Below are 25,216 nucleotides of genomic sequence, written 5' to 3'. Positions count from 1 at the left end.
ACCAAAAAAAACACAGTAGAAACAACCCCACATTTTTATCACTCTAGTGGTTAATGATTGGCTTTAGCTGTAAATGCAGAGTTATTTTTACATTTTTAAGTAGTTCCAGTAGGAGTTCAAGAATACACCCTCTTTATATAAGGCAATCTATTAAAAAATGAGGGACAACCCCTCCCCCCACCAAATGGCAATTACTGCCCAAGTTAGGCAGTTAGAGAATTACATCATTAGATACTTGATAAATTCCATCAAGGAAACACTAACCGTTTCCTCTGAAAAACACATTTATGCTGATAACAACTGGGAGAAGTCAGTCTAAAATGAAACCCTTCAGCCTAATTGCCTAGAAATTGTATAGTATCTAATCTTATGTTCCCTGCAAATAACAGAAACGGCAAGACTCATTGTGGAATGATGATTTGGCATACCTGCCACTTTTATCTGATGTGAACCATATTTTAAAAAGCTCTCAAACCACACAGTGAATCCCATCACTAGAGTTCTCAATTTGTATAGGGTAGGTACTTGTCTCCTCAACAAAGATGCTGGTGTATAAGACTATATATTTAATCCTTTAAACTGAAGGCTGTTAGAATACTCAATATATATATTTAAAAAGTTTTAAATAGGGATACAACAGTCCTAAAGAACTCTATAAAGTAATATAGTCTGAAATAATTACTCGGTTCAGGCGATGCCATGGTGGAGACAATGACTGGAGGCCCTGTGCGTCTCGTGGGTTTCTGATAAGGAGAATGCTGCATTGGGAAACTCGGTCCTGCAGACACCAGGTTGGTTTCCATTGGGGTCCCTTGCTTTCGAAGCAGCTGAGGGCTGTTGTGAGGGCTATGCATTGGGGACAATTGAGGATTTCTTTCCCTCTTCATCAGCTCCATGGGTACTGTGTATGTGGTCGAATATGCTGTTTTGGGACTTGGGTGCGGGTTTGCCTGTACAGCAGCATTCATTGATATTCCAGCTGGTGCAGAATAGCCTGTTGCTGGACGAGAGTGCATATTGCATGGCCCAGGAACACTGTATCCAGAATTGGGAAGAAAAGGAGTACCTTGATGAGGTAACCCAGTCGCAGGGTAAACTGCAGTTTCCAAAAGGTGTTGTGTCGGGGCACTAGATGGACGGCGAGTTATTTCTGCTACTCTTGGGGAAACTGGCTGCATGGAAGCAGGAGGTGGCTGATGCATTGAGGCACCATCTGCCATTGGGCTGGTGGCAGGGTGCATCCCATACTCGTTCTGGAGTAATTCACTTCGATGACTAAAGCTGTTAGATCTGTGTCTAGGACGGATGACAGTGGTCTTCCTATCCTGCCTCTGCAACTGCATTTCTGCTTTGTATGCATGGGCAATTCGGGAAAGAACCCTTGCTTGCCCCATATTTGGAGCAACTGATTTTATGTCATTCTCTTCCATCATTGCAAGCAGGCTTGGAGAATCAAATCCCTGCTGCAGCAAGGCACTGAGTGTGCTTTCAGATGCTCCTTCAGAACGCAGAAATGCTAAGAACTCTGGATCCACATTCCTTTTAATGTCTTGTCCTGGGAAAGATGCAGACATCTGAGTATGGGAAGGGGTCGTAATTGTTTCATAGCCATCATAGGGAACCTTTGCATTGACATTTTCTCTGACAGGTCCATAACCACGATTTACAGGAGCAGGAGGTAGACCTAGGCTTCCATCAGGAGCAGCAGTTGAATTTGGATCAACCACCAAACATGTTGGAGTAGTTTGTCTACTAGCGGTAGAATCTATAGATCTGTCTATTGTTTCGTTATAAGGTTGCCGGGTGGGAAATGTTGGAGGTTCTGTTCCATATCTAGGCGTGGGGGGTTCAACACCATACCTTGCTGGAGAAGGTTCTCTGTTTCGAATCCTCTGTGCCTCAGGGACCATTTTAGTCATAGGATCTCTATACATGCGGCTGGCTTCATGTGAGGCAGGTGACCGTACTTGCATCTGATCCCAAGGCAATCTGCCACTGGACATGCCATAATTCAGTAATGGTCTATTCATCATGTGGTCTCTATAGTAGCGCGGATCTTTAGGTGATCTAGCAGCTAAAGAAGGGTCACTGTAGTAATCCTGAGGTGGCAAGGAACTTCGTGCAGACATTGCAGGCTGCCTGTCGTAGTAAGCGAATTCAGGAACAGAGCCTTTCCTTAAAGGACCTTGGTTAAATAGTGGCTCCTGGTACGGATATGGCTCTTGCTTCAGTTCAGCACCTCCTTGCAAGATGATATCATGCGGTCTATGTGTTGGTTGCTCATACCAAACTCCCTCACCACCGTAGGTTAGAGAATTCCTCCTCCCAGGAGGTCTCTGGTATTCAAATGCGTTTTCATTCTCCCAGTTGCCTTCATACCATCCTGCAGCATCCCAGCTCTGAGAGCGGCCAATATGCTTGCTTGGAATTGGCATTGGAACACAGCAATATTCGGCTTAAATAAGGACAGGAAAGCTCTGTTGTTAAATCTTCTGTTACACGCATAAAAAAGAAAAAATGTGCTGTATCTGAATCCTTTTGTGGCTTCAGGAAAGAGCCCAACAGGTGGTTTACTATTTCAAAGTGTTGCCTGAATTATTAATTCTCCGAAACTTTAGTAGGCAAAACACAGAAAGACGCAGCCTGGTTCCAAAAACTGTAGAATGGAAAGGTCTTTTCTGTATGATTCAGACACGAAAAAGGGTTGCTGTACTTAATCCAGATGGTTTATCCCTTCCTGCTTGGGAAGGCTTGCTCACATGGACAACTAGTCAAAGAGTGTGTGAGGATTAAAGGCTAAATAAAACCTCTAAAGCTTTTGTTCCATGTGACACCATTTTAGCCTGATGCAACCTACTGTACCAGCGCATCCATATACCTCACTACCAATTCCTCCTCTCATGATAATTTCCACATGCTGTTTTTTTATATATGTTTTCTCTGCGTAACATAGGATTTATTTTAAGATTACACCTTCTCTTTAACAAAAGGAAGGACCTCTAACAGGAGGGGGGAAGTGGGGGAGGGTAAGGAAGCTTCAATGTCAATTCAATCTTAATCCATCCTGATGAAATGCTAATCCACTGCACAGCTAAGGACAAATTAAATGGAAGCAGGCATGCCATCCCAAAACAAAGCCAAAGCAAGGTATATACAAGTATATACAATCATGATTAGAAGAAAGCAAGGTATATGTGCAACACTTTATGAATACTATATTAAAAGGGGGGGGGGGATAGGTTGGGAAACAGGAGAGAAGAGAGAAGAGTTTCAAATTAGCCCTACTAATTATTCTCCAAAAGGGTTCTTCATGTTATTACTATAATTCTCAAATCCTTTCATCATCCCAGGAAAGAAAATTGCAGAGGTGTAATCTGGAATTTATAATTTTAAGGCCTAAGAGAGGTCACAGAAAAAGGAGGATCAAAGGCTCTAAAACCTTGGTTTTATAAAGCACAAAGAAAGGAACAGACTTTACCTATTGTTCCTTGGTATGCTATTTACACACACACACACACACACACACACACACACACACACACACACACACACACAGACACTGACTCTATATCAAGTTATTGTACTTTACAATATTTAACTATTACTATAGATTACACATTTATACCAGGGAGAGGTGGAAAGATTTAGAAAGAAGGTATTTGTTATTTGTAAACTCACCAGCCATTGCCACAACTGGTTAAAATGCCAAAAGATTACAGTGATTACTTTACAGCGCCAACAATAGTCAGACGATCATGAGTCCTTATCTCAAGATATATATATATATATATATATTCTCAACACTTTTACTTCTATCAGAACTTGACAAAACAAAGTGATATATTCAGGAATATATAGGCTTCCTTTCTCTGTAAAATAAATAGGTATCTGTGTATATGTTAGAAAAATACACAGCAATAGTCATCGTTTTGTATTATTATTAGGAGGTCAGCTTTTGCATTTTTAGGGCTAATCCATAATCAAATGTTTGAAGCCCCAGCCATCACATGATGGCGCATTGTGCTTTTATGATAGCTAAATCACTAATGCAGTCTAATGCTTCTATCATACAAATACCTCTGGGCTATATTTCTGACCCAAATACAGACAGGATGTCTTAGTAATCCCTAAATATCTTTACTGCAGTAAATAGTACAAATCCTCTTCAGCACACACTATGAATTTTATATGCAAACACAACGCACATAAAAAATTACCCTCTACTAGATTATTCTTGCATTAGTAACATTAGAAAATATCAGATTGACAACTAACTAAAAATCTGATTCTATGAGAAAAGCAGTTTATTGGATCAGGTCTATGGGATCTAGTACTGTCATGAACAAGCATGTTCCTGCCCCAGGAAGCTTACAATCTTAACATTTTACATAGGAGAAGCAACACAAGGGAGGAAGATAGTGGTAAAAGTAAATAAAAAGAGTATGCATTTTAGTTCAGTTACATACAGGATTAGTTTCTGTAGAAGATGGAGGACTAAGGGGCTGTACCAAAGGTCATGGAAAACGTAGAAAATGCTAGACTTTGAAGTACAGTGGTCCTGGATGTTTGTAGATCTCTGAATCAGCATAATTCCCCATCAGCTGTCTCAGCTGATGGGGAATTCCCCTTCAAATGTCTCACAACAGTGACCCATTTGAGTAGATTAAGCACAATAAATTTCTAGGATAATGTCTGTAACAAACTCAATAATTACTTTATACCTTCTATACAGGTTGGGAATCCTTTATCCGGACTCCCAAAATCCGGACACCATGCGGAGAGAAAAAGAAAAATGCTTGTAGCTTCAACCTCACACACACAAAAACCCCACAGCCCCCAAACCAATCCCAGCCTCAACTCAGGAGCTAACAGAGTATATACAGTACTGTATGACAAACCAGCAAAAAGCCCGCAACTCACAGAGAGAACATTATGGCGGCTCTGTAATCAGCTGGGAAGCGTTGGGGCTGGGATTGGGCAGGACGCGCAGTTTGCAAGAGCGATCATTTATGGCCTCTAAACTCACTGTTGCTTCCTCAGCTTGTTAGCTCCCCTTTTAGTTCTTCCCCTCAGGCTTTGCTATCTGCCTTTTGTTTACTGCCTCTAAAGTACTGCCACTCATACACTTCTCAAGCCGGTCTGAGAGAGGGGAAGGTGGGAAGGAGTGCGATCCCATTGAGAAGCGTGTGAGAAGGGAAGGAGGGAAGGAGCTTGGCAGGAAGGCATGGAGGAAATTCATGTCTGAGTAAATTCAATCCTTATTTGATTATATATTTTAAATAAAACCTTTTTAAAAAAACCCAGTAACCTTTCATGCCCAAGATATCTCATTGATAAAAATATTCCAAAATGTGGAAACATCCAAAATCAGGAACACCTCTGGTTCCAAGCAGTCCAGATAAAGGATTCTCAACCTGTATAGGTACCTCGCAACTTGTATGTTCCATAAGATGCCTCATGCCATGTAGTGCAAAATAAACATTACATAGTTATATGTAATATAACTATGTAATATAACTTATGTCCATTTCTGGAGATAAATGACATTAAAGCAGTGGTACATATGCTGGTAACCTCCAGGCTTGACTACCGTAATGAACTCTACGTGGGGTTGCCTTTGTACGTAGTCCGGAAACTACAATGAGTACAGAATGTGGCAGCCAGATTGGTCTCTGGGACAACACAAAGGGAGCACATAACACCAGCTTTAAAAGAACTGCACTGGCAGCCAATATGTTTCCAGGTGAAATACAAAGTGCTGGTTATTGTCTATAAAGCCCTTAACGGCTTGCTTGGGTCAAGGCTATTCAAAAGAGCGCCTCCTTTGTCATAAACCATGCCGCCTGTTATGATCTTCTGGAGAGGTCCAGTTATGGTTGCCACCAGCTCATTTGGTGTTGACCCAAAACCGGGCTTTCTCTGTGGCTGCCCCAAGAAGATGCTCCCTTCCCTATTTGTTTTCAGGAAGACCCTCAAGACTCACCTGTTCTCATAGGCTTTTAATTATAATTAATTTTAAAAATTGGTTTTAATAATTGTTTTACTGTTTTTATTTGTTTTATGCTACTGTTTTAATTGTTTTGTGTATTTTAGTTTGTGCTGATTTTTAAATAATTGTTTTAAATTTTGTATACTGCCTAGAGATGTACATATCAGGTAGTATAAAAATGATAGATAAATAAATAAAAAATGAAGGGACAACTGTTAAGCTGTTGGTTTTATGCTTGAGTTGTGTGGAACATGGTTCCACATTTCATACGGAGTGGTCCATTAGATAAATGCTGACCAACAGATTGGTCCAGCCCATTTTGTGAACTTTTCTTTTTCTTTAACTTTTTAAAGACATTAAAGGATGTGTATTTCTTGTAATACAACCCCAGCACAAAACCACTTATCTGCCTTTTAAAAGGAATGACCCTAATTTAGTTCCTTCTTCAATCATTTTAGAACACCTCACCCCACTTTTTTCTTTGTTAACTTTCATTATAGTATGGCTGGAACCCAAACAGAGTTCCGGAGGTGGGCATTAGGTAACTCCGAAGTTACTGGTAGCTCCCAAGCTTAGCTGAAGTAGCGAAACATTTGGTCTTGCTTCTCCCTCCCTTGACTGCCAGACAATACTGCAAATCTGATTGGCTAGTTGAGTGATGACATGACCACACTATTTTTGATCTTTCTCTCTTCTAGTGATCACCATTGCTTTTTCCCCCTTTCCATTTATTTCTTTCCACTTCTTCCCTTAGTAAACAGCTTCTCTTGCTATCCTGTAGCAACACAGGGGTTTGGTGCAGTGGTGGAGGGAGGCCAGCATCAGCCTGGGTTCGGCCCGCTGCTGTGGCCCCCCTAGTCCCGCCCCAGCATCAGCATCTGACGTCAGACGCAGAGAGAGTGATCTAGCTCGCAAAAGGGGCCATGTGGCCCCATTTGCGAAAAAAATCAGCCAGCACCATGCTCACAGCATGGCCAGAGCAGCTCTTCCTGCCTTTAGGCTGCTCCAGCCGCACTGTGAACGTGACACTGGCCGATTTTTTCCACAAAGGGGGCCCCGTGGCCCCTTTTACGAGCTAAACCACCGCCCCCTATCTGGTGTCAGATGCAGGGGGCATTGTTGGGGCATGAGCAGCCTTGTTTCTTTGAACCTCTTCACACATATTCCCTTAATGTACATTTTTGTACAAGCTGCCATTTCATGACTGGCTCCACCTCCCTAAGCCACGGTAGTGACTGGGTCTGCCTCCCAAAGCTGCTATTGCATGGTGAGAGTTCCAAAGGCTTTGATAAAAAAGAAAAATAAAGGTAGCTCCTGAAAACCTTACTGTATTTACCTGAATTCAAGATGAGGTTTTCTCCCAATTCTTTTCTGTTAATATAGGGGGGTTGTCTTGAATTCCAAGTCTTCTTTCTATTGAGTGATTACAGATACAGGTATAACCTGTATTTAACTTCTACCTTTTAAGCCATCGTCCTAAATTCCGAGTCGCCTTCTTTTTGAGTAAAGACAGATATAGGTTTATGAAAGGCACAGGCATGTCCAGGAGACTTTACCTTTTTTCCTTCGCACAACTAAACCCTCCTCTACCTACCTGATATAACTTCTTTTGAAACTCCTCTGAGGCTTAAACTGGAAGTGACATTAAACAAATCATCTTTTTTGTTTGCTTAACAATTTTTTTAAAATAAATTGGAGGTGCCGAAAGTTCAGTTCAGATCTGGACAGCGCCACATATGGAGAGGGAAGTTAATCTCTCCTCTTGCTCCACTGTTGCATTAAAAATTGGCTCCCTGAAGCTGCTATTTGGTTCAAGATGGAACTGCTCCCCAGTAGCAGCTTCCATCCAGAGGCAAACAGTACAAGACTGCTATTAATCAGGGCCACCACACAGGGAGAAAAGGTTAAACTTCCTATGTGCCACTGTCCCAGTCTGGATCTCCCCCGACCGTTATTTAAAGATGATGGCGTGTTTTACCTCTCCTCTAGTTTAATCTTTCATTTCAGAGGTGGTTTGCGACATGGCATGGGGATCTGTTGTTTGAAACAGAGGGGGGAGGAAGAGATCCTTGGAACAAGGGTGGTCAACTTTTCACAGACCAGAATGCTCAGTGCCAAAGAGCAACACTGCACCAGTGATGAGTTGGAAAGCGCCACAAACACGTGCCTTATTTTATCATGGGGCAGTCTTCTCTTGTCCTTAAGTAAAAATAAAGTAAAGTGAGCCATCGAGTGGGTTTCCTGGCGACCACAGAGCCCTGTGGTTGTCTTTGGTAGAATATAGGAGGGTTTTACCATTGTCTCCTTCTGCACAGTATGAGATGATGCCTTTCAGCATCTTCCTATATCTCTGCTGCCCAATATAGGTGTACCAGCGGGGATTTGAACCGGCAACCTCTTGATTGATAGTCAAGCATTTCCCCACTGAGCCATTAGGTGGCTGCTTGTCCTTAAGTACCCCAGTTCAAAAGAGAGGTAAGGAGGAGTGCTCTCCAGAGCTCATGGTCCACCAACCCCTCCCTTCTCAGGGAACCAGGGTTCCGTCTGCTGCACTCTCCTACCTGGCACTGCTGCTCTCCCTCCTTTTGTAACAGTCCTAGGGCATTCTCTCATATTTTTCTCCAGATCTTGTGAGAGCTGCCTACTACTTCATGAGATTCTTCCTGCCTCTGTGTTTCAACTGTTGCCAAGGCAATACGTTGGCCAGCACTCCCCCCCCCCCCCCGATGCAGCAGTCTTTCACTTTGTCCAGCAACCCTGATGCTGCTTTCAGGTTTTTGCTGGCAACAAGCCCACTACTTGATGCATTCTTGCCATACAGCAGCTCATCAATGCTTGGAGGCATGCAGATTTCAAGACACCAGTTGGCCATCACTGCCTTAGAGTCACAAAATTAGTCATACAGTTCTTTGGATCCTGGCTTTGGCTCACCGCTCTCTCTGCCCCACCCCTGTGTTGGAGCGCTCATCTAGAAAGATTATTGGGGGGGGGGGGAAGGGGAAGGCATCAGTATCCCAACTACCTCTCTAAAGCAAGTGTATATTTCTCCCTATGGGAAACTGAATGTTGTTAACTTGGGTGATTAGAAGAATACTCCCCAAGTTGTGATGTGCTTACTGAGACATCCCATCAGTTAATTTAGTTAGTTTGCTCTCATGTTGACTAAATGTAACTGGGACATTTGTAAATGTCAACCAATCTTCCTGAAAATCCCACTTTACCCATTGTATTCTTCAGAATGTTAGGCCTCTGTATGAAAGTTCATGGACAGATCAACTGATATGCTCCCTGGGAAGGTATTTATATGAAGAGGCTTATTAAAATGAGCAGGCTATTTGTTTGAGAAAATATCAAAATTAGTCATCATGATAAATTAGAATCCAAAAGGTCAGTGTGCTTAACTGTATGGGAAAAACTGTGACAAGAAAATATTCAGTATTGCTTTTATTAATTTGTTATGCTAATGGTCACTATAGGAGTGACATCCCCCTCTCCCTCCTCCCCCCCAAAAATCACCACCACTTAAGTTCTTAAACCATGTCACAGAGCCATGGTTAATAAAGAACATATTGTCTGACAACTCAAGCTACAGGGAGACAAATTGCTTGTGCTTCTTCAATCCCTACTTTGAATGTGATGTCATAAGTGAGGTAAAGTGGCAGAAACCAACTGAAAGTTTGAAGTTTTCAAGCATTACTCATTCTGCTCCACTGTTCATTGCTTGTTGGCTGGTGCATGCGTTTCTTGTGAAGGAATATTGCCCTACACAGGAAGCCAAATGTGAATGTTCAGGTCATATAACCAGATGAGTTCATACTGGTAGATGAGGTAATCTGTACATTTGCATACCCTATTATGATTGGTGGGTTTCTCTCCTCTCCCTCATTAGTTGATTTTTCAGTCTTCCACTTTACTGACTGGATCACTTTTCAATCCCTAAGCAAATTCAAGAATGTGATGGTTCTTTTGTCTGGACCCCAGCTGGTTCAACTGATGTGCATCACTTTCTTGCTGCTCCTGCCCCCAAGAGAGCCAGCGTGGTATAGTGGTTAGAGTGCTGGACTAGGACCAGGGTGACCCGAGTTCAAATCACCATTCAGCCATGAAGCTAGATGGGTGACTCTGGGCCAGTCACTTCTCTCTCAGCCTAACCTGCTTCACAGGGTTGTTGTGAAAGAGAAACTCAAGTATGTAGTACACCGCTCTGGGCTCCTTGGAGGAAGAGCGGGATATAAATGTAGTAGTCGTAATAATAATAATAATAATAATAATAATAATAATAATAATACACCAAGTGCCCCCTCAGTGTTATATTTTTTATTTATTTATTGTTAAATTTATATACCGTCTTTCATAAAAAACAATCCCAAGGCGGTTTACAAAAATTAAAAAACATAATAAAAATGACAGTTAAAAGTATTAAGTTAAAAATATGACAAATCTAATTTAAAATATATAAAATACAGACATAAAAACTGTACACGGATAAAAACGCACAAAAGCAACAATAAAACAATCTGGATAACAAGGCTTGGATAAAAAGCCAAGATTTAACAAGCTTTCTAAAAACTGTGATAGCGTTCGAAGAGCGAATGACCACTGGGAGAGCAATCCAAAGTCTGGGGGCAACTACACAGAAGGCCCCTGTCCCGCATGCACGACAACCGAGCCTCCCTCATTGTCGGCATCTGGAGCAAAGCCCCCTCAGACGATCTCGTCAAGTGGTCAGCAACCTTTGGGAGCAGGTGGTCCCTCAGGTATCCCGGGTCCAAACCGTTGAGAGCTTTAAAGGTCAAAACCAGCAACTTGAATTGGACCCGGAAACACACTGGTAACCAGTGCAGCTCTTTCAAAATAGGTGTGACACTGGGCAGCTCCAGATAGAACCCTAGCTGCCACATTTTGTACAAGCTGCAGTTTCTGGATATTCTTCAAGGGCAGCCCCACATAGAGGACGTTACAGTAATCCAGCCATGACATGAATAAGGCATGGGTAACTGTGGCCAGATCTGCCTTCTCAAGGAAGGGACACAGCTGCTGCACTAGCCGAAGCCATGCAAAGGCACCCCTGGCCACCACCTACACCTGAGCTTCCAAAACCAGAGCTGGGTCCCAAGTTACGTACTTGCTCCTTCAAGGGGAGTGCAACCCCATCTAGAACAGGTAGAATCACTTCATCCTGATTGGCTTTCCTACTGACCAACATTACCTCCATCTTGTCTGGATTCTGTCTCAATTTATTAGCCCACATCCAGCCCACCATGGCCTCCCATCCCCAATTCAGGACATCCACTGCCTCCCTGGGATCAGATGACAAGGAAAGATAGAGCTGAGTGTCACCTGCATATTGCTGACAACTCAGTCCAAGTCTCCGGATGACCTCTCCCAGTGGCTTCATGTAGATGTTAAACAGCATGGGGGACAAAACCAAACCCTGCGGGACCCCACAGGCCAATGGTCATGGGGCCGAGCAGTAGTCCCCCAGCACCACCTTCTGGACCCTCCTCCCAAGAAAAGAATGGAGCCACTCCAACACAGTACCTCCAATTCCCATACTCAAGAGGCAGTCCAGAAGGATACCATGGTAGATGGTATCAAATGCCGCCTAGAGGTCCAGCAGAACCAAGAGCTACGCACTCCCCCGTCTAGCTCGTGGTGAAGGTCATTCACTAGAGTGACCAAGGCAGTTTCAGTTCCATATCCGGGGTGGAAGCCAGATCAAAAAGGGTCTAGATAATCCATATCATTCAAGACCCTCTGCGGCTGGGACGCCACCACACACTCTATTATCTTGCCCCAAAAGGGAAGGTTAGATACAGATCTATAGTTATCCAGGCTGGAGGAATCAAGGGAGGGCTTTTTAAATAATGGTCTTACCACTGCCTCCTTGAGACATGGTGGCATCCTGCCCTCCCTTAATGAAGCATTAATGATCACCTCCAACCATCTGCCTGTTCCCTCCCTGGCAGCTTTTATTAGCCATGAAGGGCAAGGGTCAAGAGTGCACAATGTCACCCACACACTGCACAGGATCTTGTCCACATCCTCAGGCTGCACCAAGTAGAAAGAATCCAACATAACAGGACCAGATGGTACCAAAGGCACATCTGCCGGAACTGCCAAAACTCTAGAGTCCAGGTCAGCATGGATGTGAGCAACTTTATCTGCAAAGTGACAAGCAAGCTGATCACAACTGGCTGTAGATAATTCCTCCCCCATTGCCTGGGGGGATGCGTGAAGCAATGTTTTTGCTACACGAAACAGCTCCGTTGTTCTGCACTGAGCAGATGCAATGGAAGCAGAGAAAAAACATTTCTTTGCCACCCCCACCGCCAAGGAGTAGTTCCTAAAATGGGTTCTAGCCCGTGTTCAGTCAGATTCAGCCAAACTCTTCCTCTAGTGTCGTTCTAGCTGTCGTCCAAGTTGTTTCATTGCCCTAAGCTCCGAGGAAAACCAAGGAGCCGAATGGATTCACCAAACTGGAGAGGGTGTTTAGGAGCAACCATGTCAACAGCCTGGGCTGTCTCTCCATTCCAGAGATCAACCAGGGCCTCGCCAGGGTCACCATCTCTGGACACTGGAAACTCCCTGAGGGCCATCAGGAATCCAAGCGGATCCATAAGCCTCTGTGGGCAGACCATTCTAATCGGTCCACCACCCCTGCAGAGGGCAGACAGAGCCCACCAGATGAGGATCTGTCTATAACAAGGGAGTTCTCAAACTCCCCCACCTCCAGATCATTTATTCCCCGGTCAGCAAAAACCAAAAACCAGAGTGTGTCCTGCCATGTGGGTAGGGCCTGATACCAATTGAGACAGGCCCATGTTTGCAATGGAAGCCATGAAATCCTGAGCCGAACCTACTAGGGTGGCCTCTGCGTGGACACTGAAATCCCTCAGAACAGTAAGTTTGTGGGACCCAAGGCCACCTCCAAAACCACCCCTGCCAGCTCAGGTAGGGAGACTGAAGTGCAGCGGGGTGGTCGGTACACCAACAGAATCCCCAGCCTATCTCGGAGGCCCACCCTCAAGGACAAGCACTCAAAATTCTGAGATTGCCTAACCGGGCACCTGGAAATGGGGAGGATCTCTCGATAGATGACTGCAGCGCCCCCTCCCCGACCCTCCAGGCGGGCCTGCTGCATACTCAGGAAACCTGAAGGACAGAGTTGAGAGAGACCAACCCCACCCAGCTCATCCAACCAGGTCTCCATCACACATACCAGGTCAGCATGCTCATCCACAATCAAATCGTGGATGAGAGATGTTTTAGCATTAATTGACCTGCAATTAAGCAGCAGCACCCTAATCCTCGAGGGAGTGTTCTCAGAGCTCCCAGGGGTCTCAGGGTTGGGAGAAGAGCTGGAAAAAGGAACTGGCAATTGCCTGGACCATTTCCCCCTGTAATGGCCAGCCCAACTCCCACCACCATATCTCCCTCTGCCCACTAGTAATGATATTGCTGCCCCAATACCAACCCCACTTTCCTGCTCTCCCAGACACATCCCTCAGTTCAACCAAACACAGCTCCACTACTTAACAAAACGAGATCCAGGACTCAAACAGACTTCTGCTGACTTCTTGATAGAAGAGACGCCAGAAAGATCTTCCAACCCCAGGCAGCTCGCCCCAAGGCTGAGAGCCACAAAGACGAGAGCCCTTGTGTTCTCGCGCTTCGGCTCACGCCAAGAGGCTTGCGCCCCCTGGCTCTTCATTCTTAATGAAGAGACTGTCTTGAAAAAAACTAAGCACTAAAGGAGGATATCTAACACCTATACCAGTGTTCTTCATTGTAAGGCATGGAGATCAATGCTAGCCTCCATCAACCTTAACAGTGTTCCTTCTAACAGGGATTCCCAGAAGTTGTTTGACTAAAGGTAAGGTAAAGTGTGCTGTTAAGTCGATTTCAACTCCTGGAGCTCACAGAGCCCTGTGGGGTTTTTTTTTTGGTAGAATACAGGAGGGGTTTACCATTGTGTCCTCCCAGGCAGTATGAGATGATGCCTTTCAGCATCTTCCTATATTGCTGCTGCCCGATATAGTACCAGTGAGGATTTGAACCAGCAACCTTCTGCTTGTTAATCAATCATTTCCCTGCTGCACAACTCCCATAATCCCCAGCCAAAAGCTATTGCAGCTCGGGATGCTGGGAGCTGTAGTAAACAACATCTGGGAATCCCTGTTAGAGGGAACAATGAACCCTAAGTGGGGCCCTCTGACGAATTGTTTATTGGGCCAGTGTGAAGCTTTGGCCAAAGCTGAATAAGACAACCATTCACACCGTGCAGTGCTGCACTTTGCCCAGAACCAGTGAGGGGGGCCTCTTTCAAAGGAAACAGAATCCTCTTGAGTTCCTGAACCATCTTAAAAAGCATGCATGGAGTGATAGGAAGTGTAGTAGTCTTCTCCAGCACTTTCCCCATAGAGCTCTTAAGAGAAGGCTCCATCTCTTTTAAAACGGCCCTCCCAGTACTGAGAAAGCTGCAGTGCTGTGCAGTGGTCGTACAGTAGGAAAAGGCCCTCACACTGAAAAGTCCTTTGCCAAAGAGGCCCCTGCTTGAAAAATAGTGAAGATCACTGATCTATACACATTCGGAAGCAAGGGGGAGTGAAGTTTCCTTCATTACTGCTATAGACAGTGAAGGAAAATACCTAAGAAATCTTGTATTTTATTTTTTTTTATTTTTTGCCACTTACACATGTCTTCTTTCATTTTACTTTTAATGCCATGGTCTGTGAGGAAATCTACAATCTGTTTAAAACATTTAATTTTCTTTTGATGCCTTATGGGGTTTTCCTCTGCCTCTTCACATTTTGCTATACTACATTTTGCACACAGACAATATCCAAGTGTTCTTTGCTCTTTTAGAAGAGTGGAATACGCATTCTAGTGACTTGGATAGCTGCTAGTGACAGTGATACTGAGTCTGCATATATGTTGGGACACTGTAAAGGCCCTCTTGCTCTTCCCACTGGGAAGGTGAGCAAGAGGTTAAGAAATAACTCTGTACTCCCATTTTTTTTAAACAGGGGGACATGGATACTGACACACTGTCAGTATGACTTGTAACCTAGAGGGAAGAGAACTTGACCTAGATTGACCTAGAAGGATTGACCTAGAGGGAAGAGAACTTATCTTGTGGTAGCAAGCATGAATTGTCCTAAGCAGGGTCCACTCTGGTTTGCATTTGAATGTAAGACTACATATATGAACACTGCAAAATATTCCCCTTAGGGGATGGGGCCACTCTGGAAGAGTTACATGCAGAAGGTTCCAAGTTCCCTTCCAGACATCTCCAGAAAGGACTGGGAGAGACTCCTGCATGCAACCTTGGAGAAGCCGTTGCCTGTCTGTGTAGATAATACTGAGCTAGATGGACCAATGGTCTGACTATTGGCTAGATGGACCAATGGTCTGACATAGGGCAGCTTCCTTCCTAAAAAAGCCCAAGGTTAAACATTTTGAGGATTAGCACTTCTAGAATACAAAATGAACAACCTATTTTGAAATAATATGCAAGTAGATGAAACAGTGTGAAACAGATACACGTAAGACTCCAAAAAGAAGCACATAGACATAAAGATGTCTCTCCAATATCCATTACAAAATATTCTGATGGAGTTATTTGAAAATAATTATTTGAGAACCTCAAATGTAGTCCATCCAAATTATTAGATGGTGAGTTGAAAACTCATCCTGATAATGAAAGAATTTAGAAACAACACTGTGATAAAAGCCTGGATTTATCTAACCCAGAGTCTAGATTAGCCATAAGAAGTTTGGTTTATTAATAATTCTTAGAATATTGATCCCTGACCTCTCTGTAGGAATCTGAATAATTTTTCATTACAAGCTTTTACTGAAGAGCTTAATATCTTGGTCTAAGGGCTTTCCTTTGGTGGTGATGCTCAATTACTAGAATGACCTTTGCACATGTTTGGGATAGACCATATTGGGAGACTCTTCTTTCAAATACAACGTAACTCAGGAAATGAGTGTCTTAACCTATCAGATTATTCAGGACTATGACCTGTCATTTTTTTGTGCAGTAGGTGCTTCCTTACAAGCCCAAATTGCTCCACATTAGCCTCTGAGATGAGGTTATAGACAGTAATACCTCTCTAGGTCCTATAGGGGGAAAGTATACATATTAATTCCCTTCCAGTTCTATGGCTGGGATCTTACATTATCTCACTGACATGAGAACAAATAGAAACTCAAGAACACACAGGAGGGTGAGGAGACAGGCCCCAACTTCTACCAACACCACCCTGCTGGAATGAGAAGGAGCTGCAGCATGAGTCTCTCAGATGTGGCCCAAGGCTTATCATCTTATCCTGAAGGGGTACAGAAAAGAAGAGAACTATTGTTGCTTCCAAGTTGTAGAACATAAGGGGACAAATTATTTATATAAGCTTCTTGGTCACATGCACCACCCTCCACATTTTTCCGGCGCACACATTAAACCTGTTATGCATGCCATAGGTTGCGTAGACAATAGGTCGTCTTCTACTGTAAACCTGCCTTTGCTCATGGGGTGTGTGTGAGTGTGTGTGAGAGAGAATGAATATATATCCTTTCATGGTTTCTGGCATAAACTGCACCCTTGAAAAGCCAAAACTATTCCATAGAAGTGCAGCCAGTTCTGCAACAATATATGGGTGTGGTTTTTACACTGTAGTGTTTTATACAAGAGCATATACACAAATCTCAGAGCAATTTTTAAAGACTGCTTTTAATACATGAAAAGATTGGTGTTTATTCCATCCTTTCCTATAAATATTCATGGAGACCTTTAAAAAACAAAAACACTGCCATTTCAACATGTTCCTGTTTTTTAAAAAAAACCAATTTTTCTTTAGACTGTGCACTCCTTTAATAGCTCTTGTTTGCTCTTTCTTTTAAAAGAAGCAAATAGGCCTTTTCTCTTGCAGCAAGGCTATCCTCTCTTTCACTATTTCTGGAGATCACTGAGCAACTGAAACCGGATCAGGACTAGTATCAACACAGTAGCAAACATGTGCTATATTTCAAGTTTAATTATTTGTAAGCCACCATCACAGCTTAAGATTTGATTCAAGGACTTCCACTTGGGGCTTAATCATTTCAGAACTAAAATATATCCAATTAAGTGCAGTTTGCCTACCCAACTCTTGTTGGACATGCAAGTTATTTGTATGCATCATTACATACAGCAAAATATACAAATATCTACAGCTCTCTTACTTACGATGCATTTCTCATGTAATCCTTGGTGCTGAATCATTTTGGTCCACCAAAATAATCACATGCCCACCTTGTGGAAACACTGAGTTCAATCTTAGCCACCAATCAGGAATTTCCATTTAATTTCAGTAATTTCTGACAGCACCACAGGCAGAAAATAATCATATTCAGAATTCAAGAAGTATTTGAAATTTCCCCAGTATCTGTTTAGACCCTTCAATGTGCAACATGAAAACTAAGGCCAATATCCTGACTCAGTTCTTGCGCAGGGCCATTGTGCTATCACAAGGCTGTTGCTAAGTCTGAAGCTTGCATTCCAAACTATTGTTGCACCTGTGGCATCCCTGATATGTTTTGCAGGGAACAATTGCGCAATATCACAAGAACTAAAAGCCACATAATTTAGCGTGGCGCAGCAGGGAATTAACTTGCCTAGGGATCAAGGGGTTGCTGGTTCGAATCCCAGCTGGTATGTTTCCTAGACTATGGGAAACACCTATAGCCTCAGTTGCCAGAAGCCTTGTAGGGAGAAGGAGGCATTAACATCTGCTTAGAACATAAGAACATAAGAACAGCGCTGCTGGATCAGGACCAAGGCCCATCTAGTCCAGCATCCTGTTTCGAACAGTGGCCCACCAGATGTCGCTGGAAGCCACAGACAGGAGTTGAGGACGTGCCCTCTCTCCTGCCATTACTCCCCTGCAACTGGTACTCAGAGGCATCCTGCCTTTGAGGCTGGAGGTGGGCCACAGCCCTCCGACTAGAGAGCTGTGGGCTTCCCAGAGACAGTGGCTGCCCAGTGGTGAGAGCCTGTGTGGTTGCTGTCTGCTGTTGTCAGCTTGCCAGCCTGTGTGCCCCCTAACGTGTGGGGCTGTAGCTGCTGCCCTGTGGGTGAGTCTGTGCAGGATCGGGGTCAGAGGGAGTGAGTCAGCAGTTCCTGAGAGTCAGTACCCAGATTACCATCTTTCTGGACTTATAAAAGAGCTGCTGCTCTGTGGCAGCGGGGTTGCCACTGGCGGGGTCACCCCTTTGGGGGGCAATGAAGGCAACGACCTGGTGGTATTTTTTGGCTTCTGTTGTATTCGGATCCTAGGTATTTCAGATGTGCCTTGGTTTTTCTGGGGATGGGGAGAAAGGGTGTGTGTCCACAGACTGTGTGGTGGCTATTCTGGTGGTGGTGGGGAACGGAGAAAGTAAAGTTGGCAGGTCAGCATGTCATTACAGGAGAAGGAAAGTCAGAAATCTATTAGCTGTTTCCCCTTCCGGCTGCCCTGCCAGCTCTTTGACCTTGGGGAGCAGTGCCAACCTCCCAAAGACTCTCACCTTGCTCCTCTGTAATGCCAGGTCTGTCCAGAATAAGTCTGAAACCATCCATGATCTGACTCTGGATGAAGGGGCAGACCTGGTATGTATTACAGAGACTTGGTTGAGGGAGGCTGGTGGCCCAACATGGTCCTAGCTTCTCCCTCCAGGGTGCGCCATTGAGGAGCAGGTGCAGGGACGTGGATGGGGAGGTGGAATGGCTGTGGTTTATAAGAATAACCTCTCCCTGACCAGGATCCCTGTGGAAGTGTCTGACCATATTGAATGTGTGTACCTAAGTTTGGGGACCAGGGACAGACTGGGACTTCTCTTGGTGTACCAATCACCCCACTGTCTGATGGAGTCCCTAACTGAGCTGACGGACTTGGTCTCAGGTTTGGCATTGGAGTCTCCCAGGCTTGTGGTGCTGAGGGACTTCAATGTCCACTTTGGGGCCAATTTGTCTGGGGTGGCTCAGGAGTTCATAGCGGCCATGACAACTATGGGCCTATCCAAAAGGGTCTCGCGACCGCTGCACATTGCAGGTCACACGCTTGATCTGGTCTTTCACTCTGATCAGGGTGGTGTTCCATGGGCGGAGACTTGGCTCGTCTGGTGGCTACTCGAAGACGGGCCTTCTCCATTGCTGCCCGAGACTTTGGAACATACTTCCTGCTGAAATAAGAGCCTCCCCATCTCTTACAACTTTTTAAAAGGCAGTCAAGACACCTTTGATCACCCAAACCTTTAATTAGATATTGTTTTACTTGTGTTTTAATAGTTTTAACATTTTAAATTTTAATTGTTGAAATGTGTTAATCTTTTTATTGGTTGTTTTTATTGTCTTGTAAAGCGCCCAGAGAACTTGCGTTTTGGGTGGTATAAAAATGTGTTAAACAAACAAACAAACAAACAAACAAACAAACAAACATTGGGCAGCAGCGATATAGGAAGATGCTGAAAGGTATCATCTCATATTGCATGGGAAATGGCAATGGTAAACCCCTCCAGTATTCTAGCAAGGAAAACCACATGGCTCTGTGGTCACCAGGAATCGACACCGACTCGACGGCACAACTATACATTTGTGCAACCTGGTTTGTAGTGCAAGTGCAGCATGAATCAGGATGTCAGCCAAAATCTTTAAAAAGCAAGACAAGCCTACATTTTGGAATTATGCACTGGCAGATAAAAAACACAAAGCAAAATGATATTCTTTTTTATTGCTGCCTCTGTTATAAAAGCCTGTTATGTCGGTAACGCTCTGTGAGCTGCTAGGGCTTCATTCGCTTGTTTTACACTTCACTAAATGCAATGTACAAGATGTTTATCTGCACAGCTTGTTTCATGTCTATCTCACACTCTAAATCTTGTCATACAGAGTCCCCTGTGCCCCGACTTGGGTGATGCAAGACAAGGAAGCAACATGTGTATAGTTTGGAGAAAAGAACTGAATTCCTTGGTATGATAGAAAAGACCGCACATCTGCCTTCTTTGGAACCTACATAGCATCTTATTTGTCAGCCCAGGAAAGTCTACTTGAGTCTGTGGAAACACTCACTTGAGACAGGCCAAGTATTACCCACTGCATCCACAGTATTCATTTGAACAAATATCTATAATATTTGGATCAATTCCTAGGAGGATTCTGTCCCCTCGGTTTTGATTAATCTAAAGAGGCATAAACACTATACAAGCAAACTTCCTTTTATTTGCTAAAAGGGAGTCTAGAAACTCTGCTACTGCCACCTATAAGAGCTCTGTTTCCCAGCCCTAGCCAGAGCCTTTTCCAATCAGAAGCCAAAAATAAGTCAGGAGGATTCCAGCAACTAATATAGGGAATGAAAGTCTGAGCTGTTGTGATGGAGTGAGCAACGGCAGTGATAAAACATCTCAAACTGCTGCCAGAGTGCACATGGAAGAAGATGACTGTTTCCTCATTTCATTCACTGCTGGAAATAGACAGTGAAAAGTATTATTTAAGTCTGTATACTTGGCTATTCTGGGCAATATGTAAGAAAAACTTACGTAAACTCTGCTTAAATTTGGTACAGTTAAAGCAGAATTCACTGTATGTACCCATAGTAGTTCACACAGCCGACAAGACCATTTCCATGACAAAATAAGGTTGTGCACACAACAGAACCTTACCTGGCCAGGGGAAGGTTCGGGGAAATTCAGGAGCTGTCCTGCCTTTCCCAATACGATCCAAGCCGCTCTCGGGCTTGCCAGTAACGCATGCCCACACAACCGGTGGCTCCGAGAGCAGCCAGGGAGCAGGAGCTAAAGCAGGCTGCAACCTCTCACATCCAACAATGCACCATGCAATTAACACGGTGCACTGGGGGACTCACTTGCAAGACAGGCTGTCCACAACCTGAGCAGACACATGACTGGGGACCTGGGTAGAATTCGGGGGGGGGGGGTGTTGGATCCTGGGCTACCTGGCGAAGCAGCACTGGGATTGGCCCCAATACCAGTGCATCACATGAGCAGCAAGCCTGGATAGGGCTGCTCTTGTGAACAGCCTCAATGTTTTTTATCTTGAGATTTGAATGCTATGTTCAATTTATCTTCATAAATGATTAAAACAGAATTGTGACTGATTTGGGGCTAGGAATACACACACATCTACCTAATTCACATCTCATATTGGAACATTACAGCGGTACGGTAGTATGATAGATATTACAATTCTTCATGTATTTTCCTAACTCTGAAGGGTTTGGGGATTTGCGACCTGCCTGCTGACTCTGAAATCGCTCTCTTATTCCTTAGGCTGTCAGCCTGGCTCCCACAAAAGTCTTGGTCTGCTGTTTGGTAAATACTGTTTTACTAATTCTGAATGATCACCTTCATTCAATTATTCATTTCACTGCACAACATGTTCCTTTTATTTGCAGATATGTCAGCACAAACTCATTTTATCTCAGCTTTTTGCCTCTAGTATTAGAAATACTAGCAGGAACAATAAATAGCATCCACCTCATTTCCATCTAAATTTCTCTTTATGTAATACCAAAACAGCCACCAAGGGCATTTCCATGCATGGATTTCTATAGATTTCAGGTGTGCTCACTTGGTCTTATCAACTGCCACAGTACCCTGCCATGTATACCAGTCTGCAGACCTGTTCACTGGGAATCTTGGATGTTCCCATTGCTTTTGTAGGCATGCTCTTAGGACGTGAATCTTATCTGGCTGATCCTTATACTACTACTACAAAAAGTGGCTGAAGTCCTGAATAATACAGCACTGATGAAATGTACAAAGGGAGATTTTTGTTGTTCTTCACTCTGAAGTCCTCTGTGCCTCCTAAAAATATGTCCTTGAAAGTTGTGTGACTCTCAGATACATATTTTCAGAAAGCACAGTGGCTTCAGAGGGAAGGAGAGATCACTAAAAAGCAACGTTGCGCCAGTGCTGTGTAAATCTGGATGTAGGTCCATAATTTTATTTTCTGTGGCAAATGGTCCACTATTCTTGTTTCGCATAATACTGTTCTATGGAGATAACATGCATTGCAAGTGGAGCATTATATGCTGGACTGATATAAAGCTATGCTCTTGTAATCTATTCTACTTGATATAATAAAGTCAAAGAAGATTATTTTATCTCCATTGTCATTAGTCCCATCATGTTTCAAGACATTCAGGTATATTATACCAGTTAAAATGCCAAATCTTTCCCAAACTGTGCATTCATCATCAACCAACAAAAACAGCCATTTGAAAAACATATCATGAATTAAAATCCCATGAATCTTAGCAATGGGAAATTTTTAAGTATTATTTTTTTAAAAATCTCTTAATTGCATTTAGTCCTAATCTATTATTCCCATAAATGTTTTAATAGCTGCAAAAGCATGTTGTAAAGTGTGTGACAGCAGCAAATCCCTTCAGTATAATTAAAATTGCAAATGTACTTGGCATATGACAAATGGATTTCTATTTTTATGTAAACTGTACCTTTACAGATTAGGGGAAATATTTTGGCTAGAAAAAAGCATGGAAGATGAAAACTTGTAAAATCCATTGTTCAGAGGAAAATAATCTAAACTTCAATTGTATCTAATACTCTGTTAGTAGGTTTGTCCTCTGATCCTTCTAAGTTTCTTGTACACTTAGCAACCACATCTGATAGCGAACATCAAACTGGAAGAGTGGCTTTTGAAAAATCCAAAGCCGCCTGATAGAACTCTTTTAAGTCAGGTTCAAAGTCTGTTTTAGAGATGAGATAGAGCACTACACCTGCGTGTTTATGGCATTCTGATGCATAGAAGCACAGCTCGCTCTTTCCCGCCATACAATTCTGGCAGTTGTCAGCGGTTTTTTCTCGGATTACAAAGGAAGCATACTTTCACTCTGCTCTGGAGAAGATTAACCCAATTTTGATTGGGTTAATTAAACTGACAGGTGGAATGGCTTTTACATTTTTCTGTATTACATGATGAAACGAAGACCCAATTTTTTGACCGTGCTCTCTCTGCTTTGAGTTTGAAATAGACTCCATCCTGTCTGTTGGAGAATGCTGATTCCCAAGGGATAGAACTATCAATAACATATTTCATGAGAGGCCAGTGTGTGGAAATCACCAGCATCACCCCATACTCAACTGATGGATAAATAATGCATGGCAAACTTAGAAGCATTGGCGGCGGCGGCGAAGCGGAGTTCTACTGAATGAGTCTCCCAGCAAAAGCATTCCACAAAAACTTTAGCATGATACTGAGGTATTGATGCATACATAAACTATTCTTGAAGACAGCTGAGTCAGTTTGTTATAGCAAACACAACAAAGAGTCCTATGACAACTTAAAAACTAAAATATATTGTGGCATTAGCTTTTGAAAGCAAGAACGTACCTAACCCAACTATCCAATGAAGTAGTCTTTTTCCTACATAAAGTCATTCCACAAAAATTATAATTATCTTTATATATTTCTTCTGGATCACACTTTTTAACATTATAAAATGTGTTTTATGAAGTTCATCATAAGATTCATCATCAATTATGATGAACTGAAACATTCATTTTAAAAAATTATTTATTTAAAAGTTGTACAAAAAGTAACACATTTGAATATATAGATATACACTTACATAAGATATGAATGCTAAAGCATTAAAAGTGACAATTGTACATCACATAGAAGATTATTAACATTGCAGAAATTAAGGGTAGCAAATATGAAAAACTTTCCCACTTCTTTCTCTTTTCCCAACCAGTGTTCCCTCTAATGCATGTGCGCACACACTGCCTTGAAGTTCCTGGTGCTTCTCCATAGGGAGGGGCGTGCTGCTTCTACCCTGGGAGGGCTGGTCTAGGGGGCGTCCTGCACAAAAAGATGCTAGACGCCCATTTACCTTAGACGTGGTGGCTGCCCTGCTGGGACAGCTGCCTGGCTGTTGTGCGACCCCCTGGGAGGCCCTTCTCTTTCACGCAGCGATATTTGTCACCTTTTTTGGCGCCTTCCGGCCTGGGGAGTTATTGCCAAGGAGCAAGGGCTCCCCTAGGGACTGCTGCCTGCGCTTCTCTGACCTTTCTTTTGCGGAAGGGGAAGCGCGTTTGTTCCTTCGCCATTCCAAAACTGATCAGAAAGGTAAGGGACAGGTCATTCGGTTGGCGGCTGCCAGCGACCCTATTCTCTGTCCAGTAGCTGCCTTGCGGCGCTACGTGGCAATGGGTCCCGTATCCAGGGGCTGTTTGTTTGTGCACGAGGACCAGGCCCCCCTTACTCAATATCAATTTCTGGCTGTTATCCGGAAAGCCCTGGTTGCAGCTGGGGTCCCAGCGGAGGGACTTACCTTATACTTGTTTAGGATTGGGGCTGCTACCACGGCTACCCGCATGGGACTGCGTGAGGAGGTCATTCGGAGGATTGGGCGATGGAAATCCTCAGTGGTTAGGCGCTATGTGCGCTAGCATGATGGTATACTGAGACTGATGCACTGTTTTTCTTGGCAGGTGCTGGTGGAGCAGCGGCTCCGGTTCGGGTCCTGGTGTGTGGTCATTCATTGGTCTTTTGGGCCTTCAAGCGGACCAGCACCTCCCATTGGGGCACTCAGTTGGGATTTGGACGGAGAGCCTCGGTTTATTGGTTGGGAATGCGGGGTATGCTGTGGAATCAGCTGCTCCCCGCTATTAGGGACCATTTAGTTAGGTTTCCTAAGCCCAAAGTTATCATACTTCATTTGGGTGAGAATGATTTGGGCAGGTGGACTGGTCCCTCTATAGTTCAGCAAGCCTCTTCCGATCTTTCAGTCCTGCAGGGGTAGATACCTGGGGTTTGTATCTTGTGGGTTAACTGGCTACAACGCAGGGTTTGGCGGTGGGTCCAGTCCGTACTAGGCATCGAAAAAGCCCGGCGTAAATCATCCGCCGCAATAGGAAAACTGGTTAAGGCAGCGGGAGTGGAAGTGTTGCTACAGCCGGGGCTGGCTGCCCGCTTTCCGGAGTTGTTCCGCCCAGACGGCATTCACCTTTCCGAAGTGGGTTGTGACCTTTATCTTAGTAACATCCGGAAGGGGCTTGCTGAATTTTTGGAGAGGTATGGGGCAGGGAGGTCAAGCAAGGCTAACCTGCCTGTGTGGCAGTAACAGTGCTGGCGGGGTGGTAATTAGAGGATTAGAACATCAGTGAGCACCCTTGGATATTTAAAAGGGGATTGGTCAATCACTCCTTTGTGGCCTGTGCGGC

The 25,216-nt window shown here is 43.8% G+C and overlaps 1 protein-coding gene across 6 annotated transcripts in view; it reads right to left on the bottom strand.

The window, feature by feature from the left end:
• Positions 1-25,216, bottom strand: part of CTBP2 (C-terminal binding protein 2) — a 305,305-nt gene that overhangs the window by 111,461 nt on the left and 168,628 nt on the right. Inside the window, exons 1-2 of one of the 6 annotated variants that reach the window (XM_053312941.1) lie at positions 1,211-2,435; positions 683-1,168 (exon numbers count right to left, since the gene is read on the bottom strand). The exons of 4 other annotated variants lie outside the window; for them this stretch is intronic. In XM_053312941.1, the coding sequence (XP_053168916.1) occupies positions 683-1,168; positions 1,211-2,435 (1,711 nt within the window). Of the gene's footprint in view, positions 1-682; positions 2,436-25,216 lie in introns of those variants that run through there. One more of the 6 variants, XM_053312940.1, reaches the window with a different exon arrangement.

The sequence above is a fragment of the Hemicordylus capensis genome, chromosome 3, assembly GCF_027244095.1.
Source record: "Hemicordylus capensis ecotype Gifberg chromosome 3, rHemCap1.1.pri, whole genome shotgun sequence".
In the NCBI taxonomy this organism is placed as follows: domain Eukaryota; kingdom Metazoa; phylum Chordata; class Lepidosauria; order Squamata; family Cordylidae; genus Hemicordylus; species Hemicordylus capensis.
The sequence above is the reverse complement of the archived record's forward strand: the minus strand, read 5'-3'. Positions and strand labels throughout refer to the sequence as shown.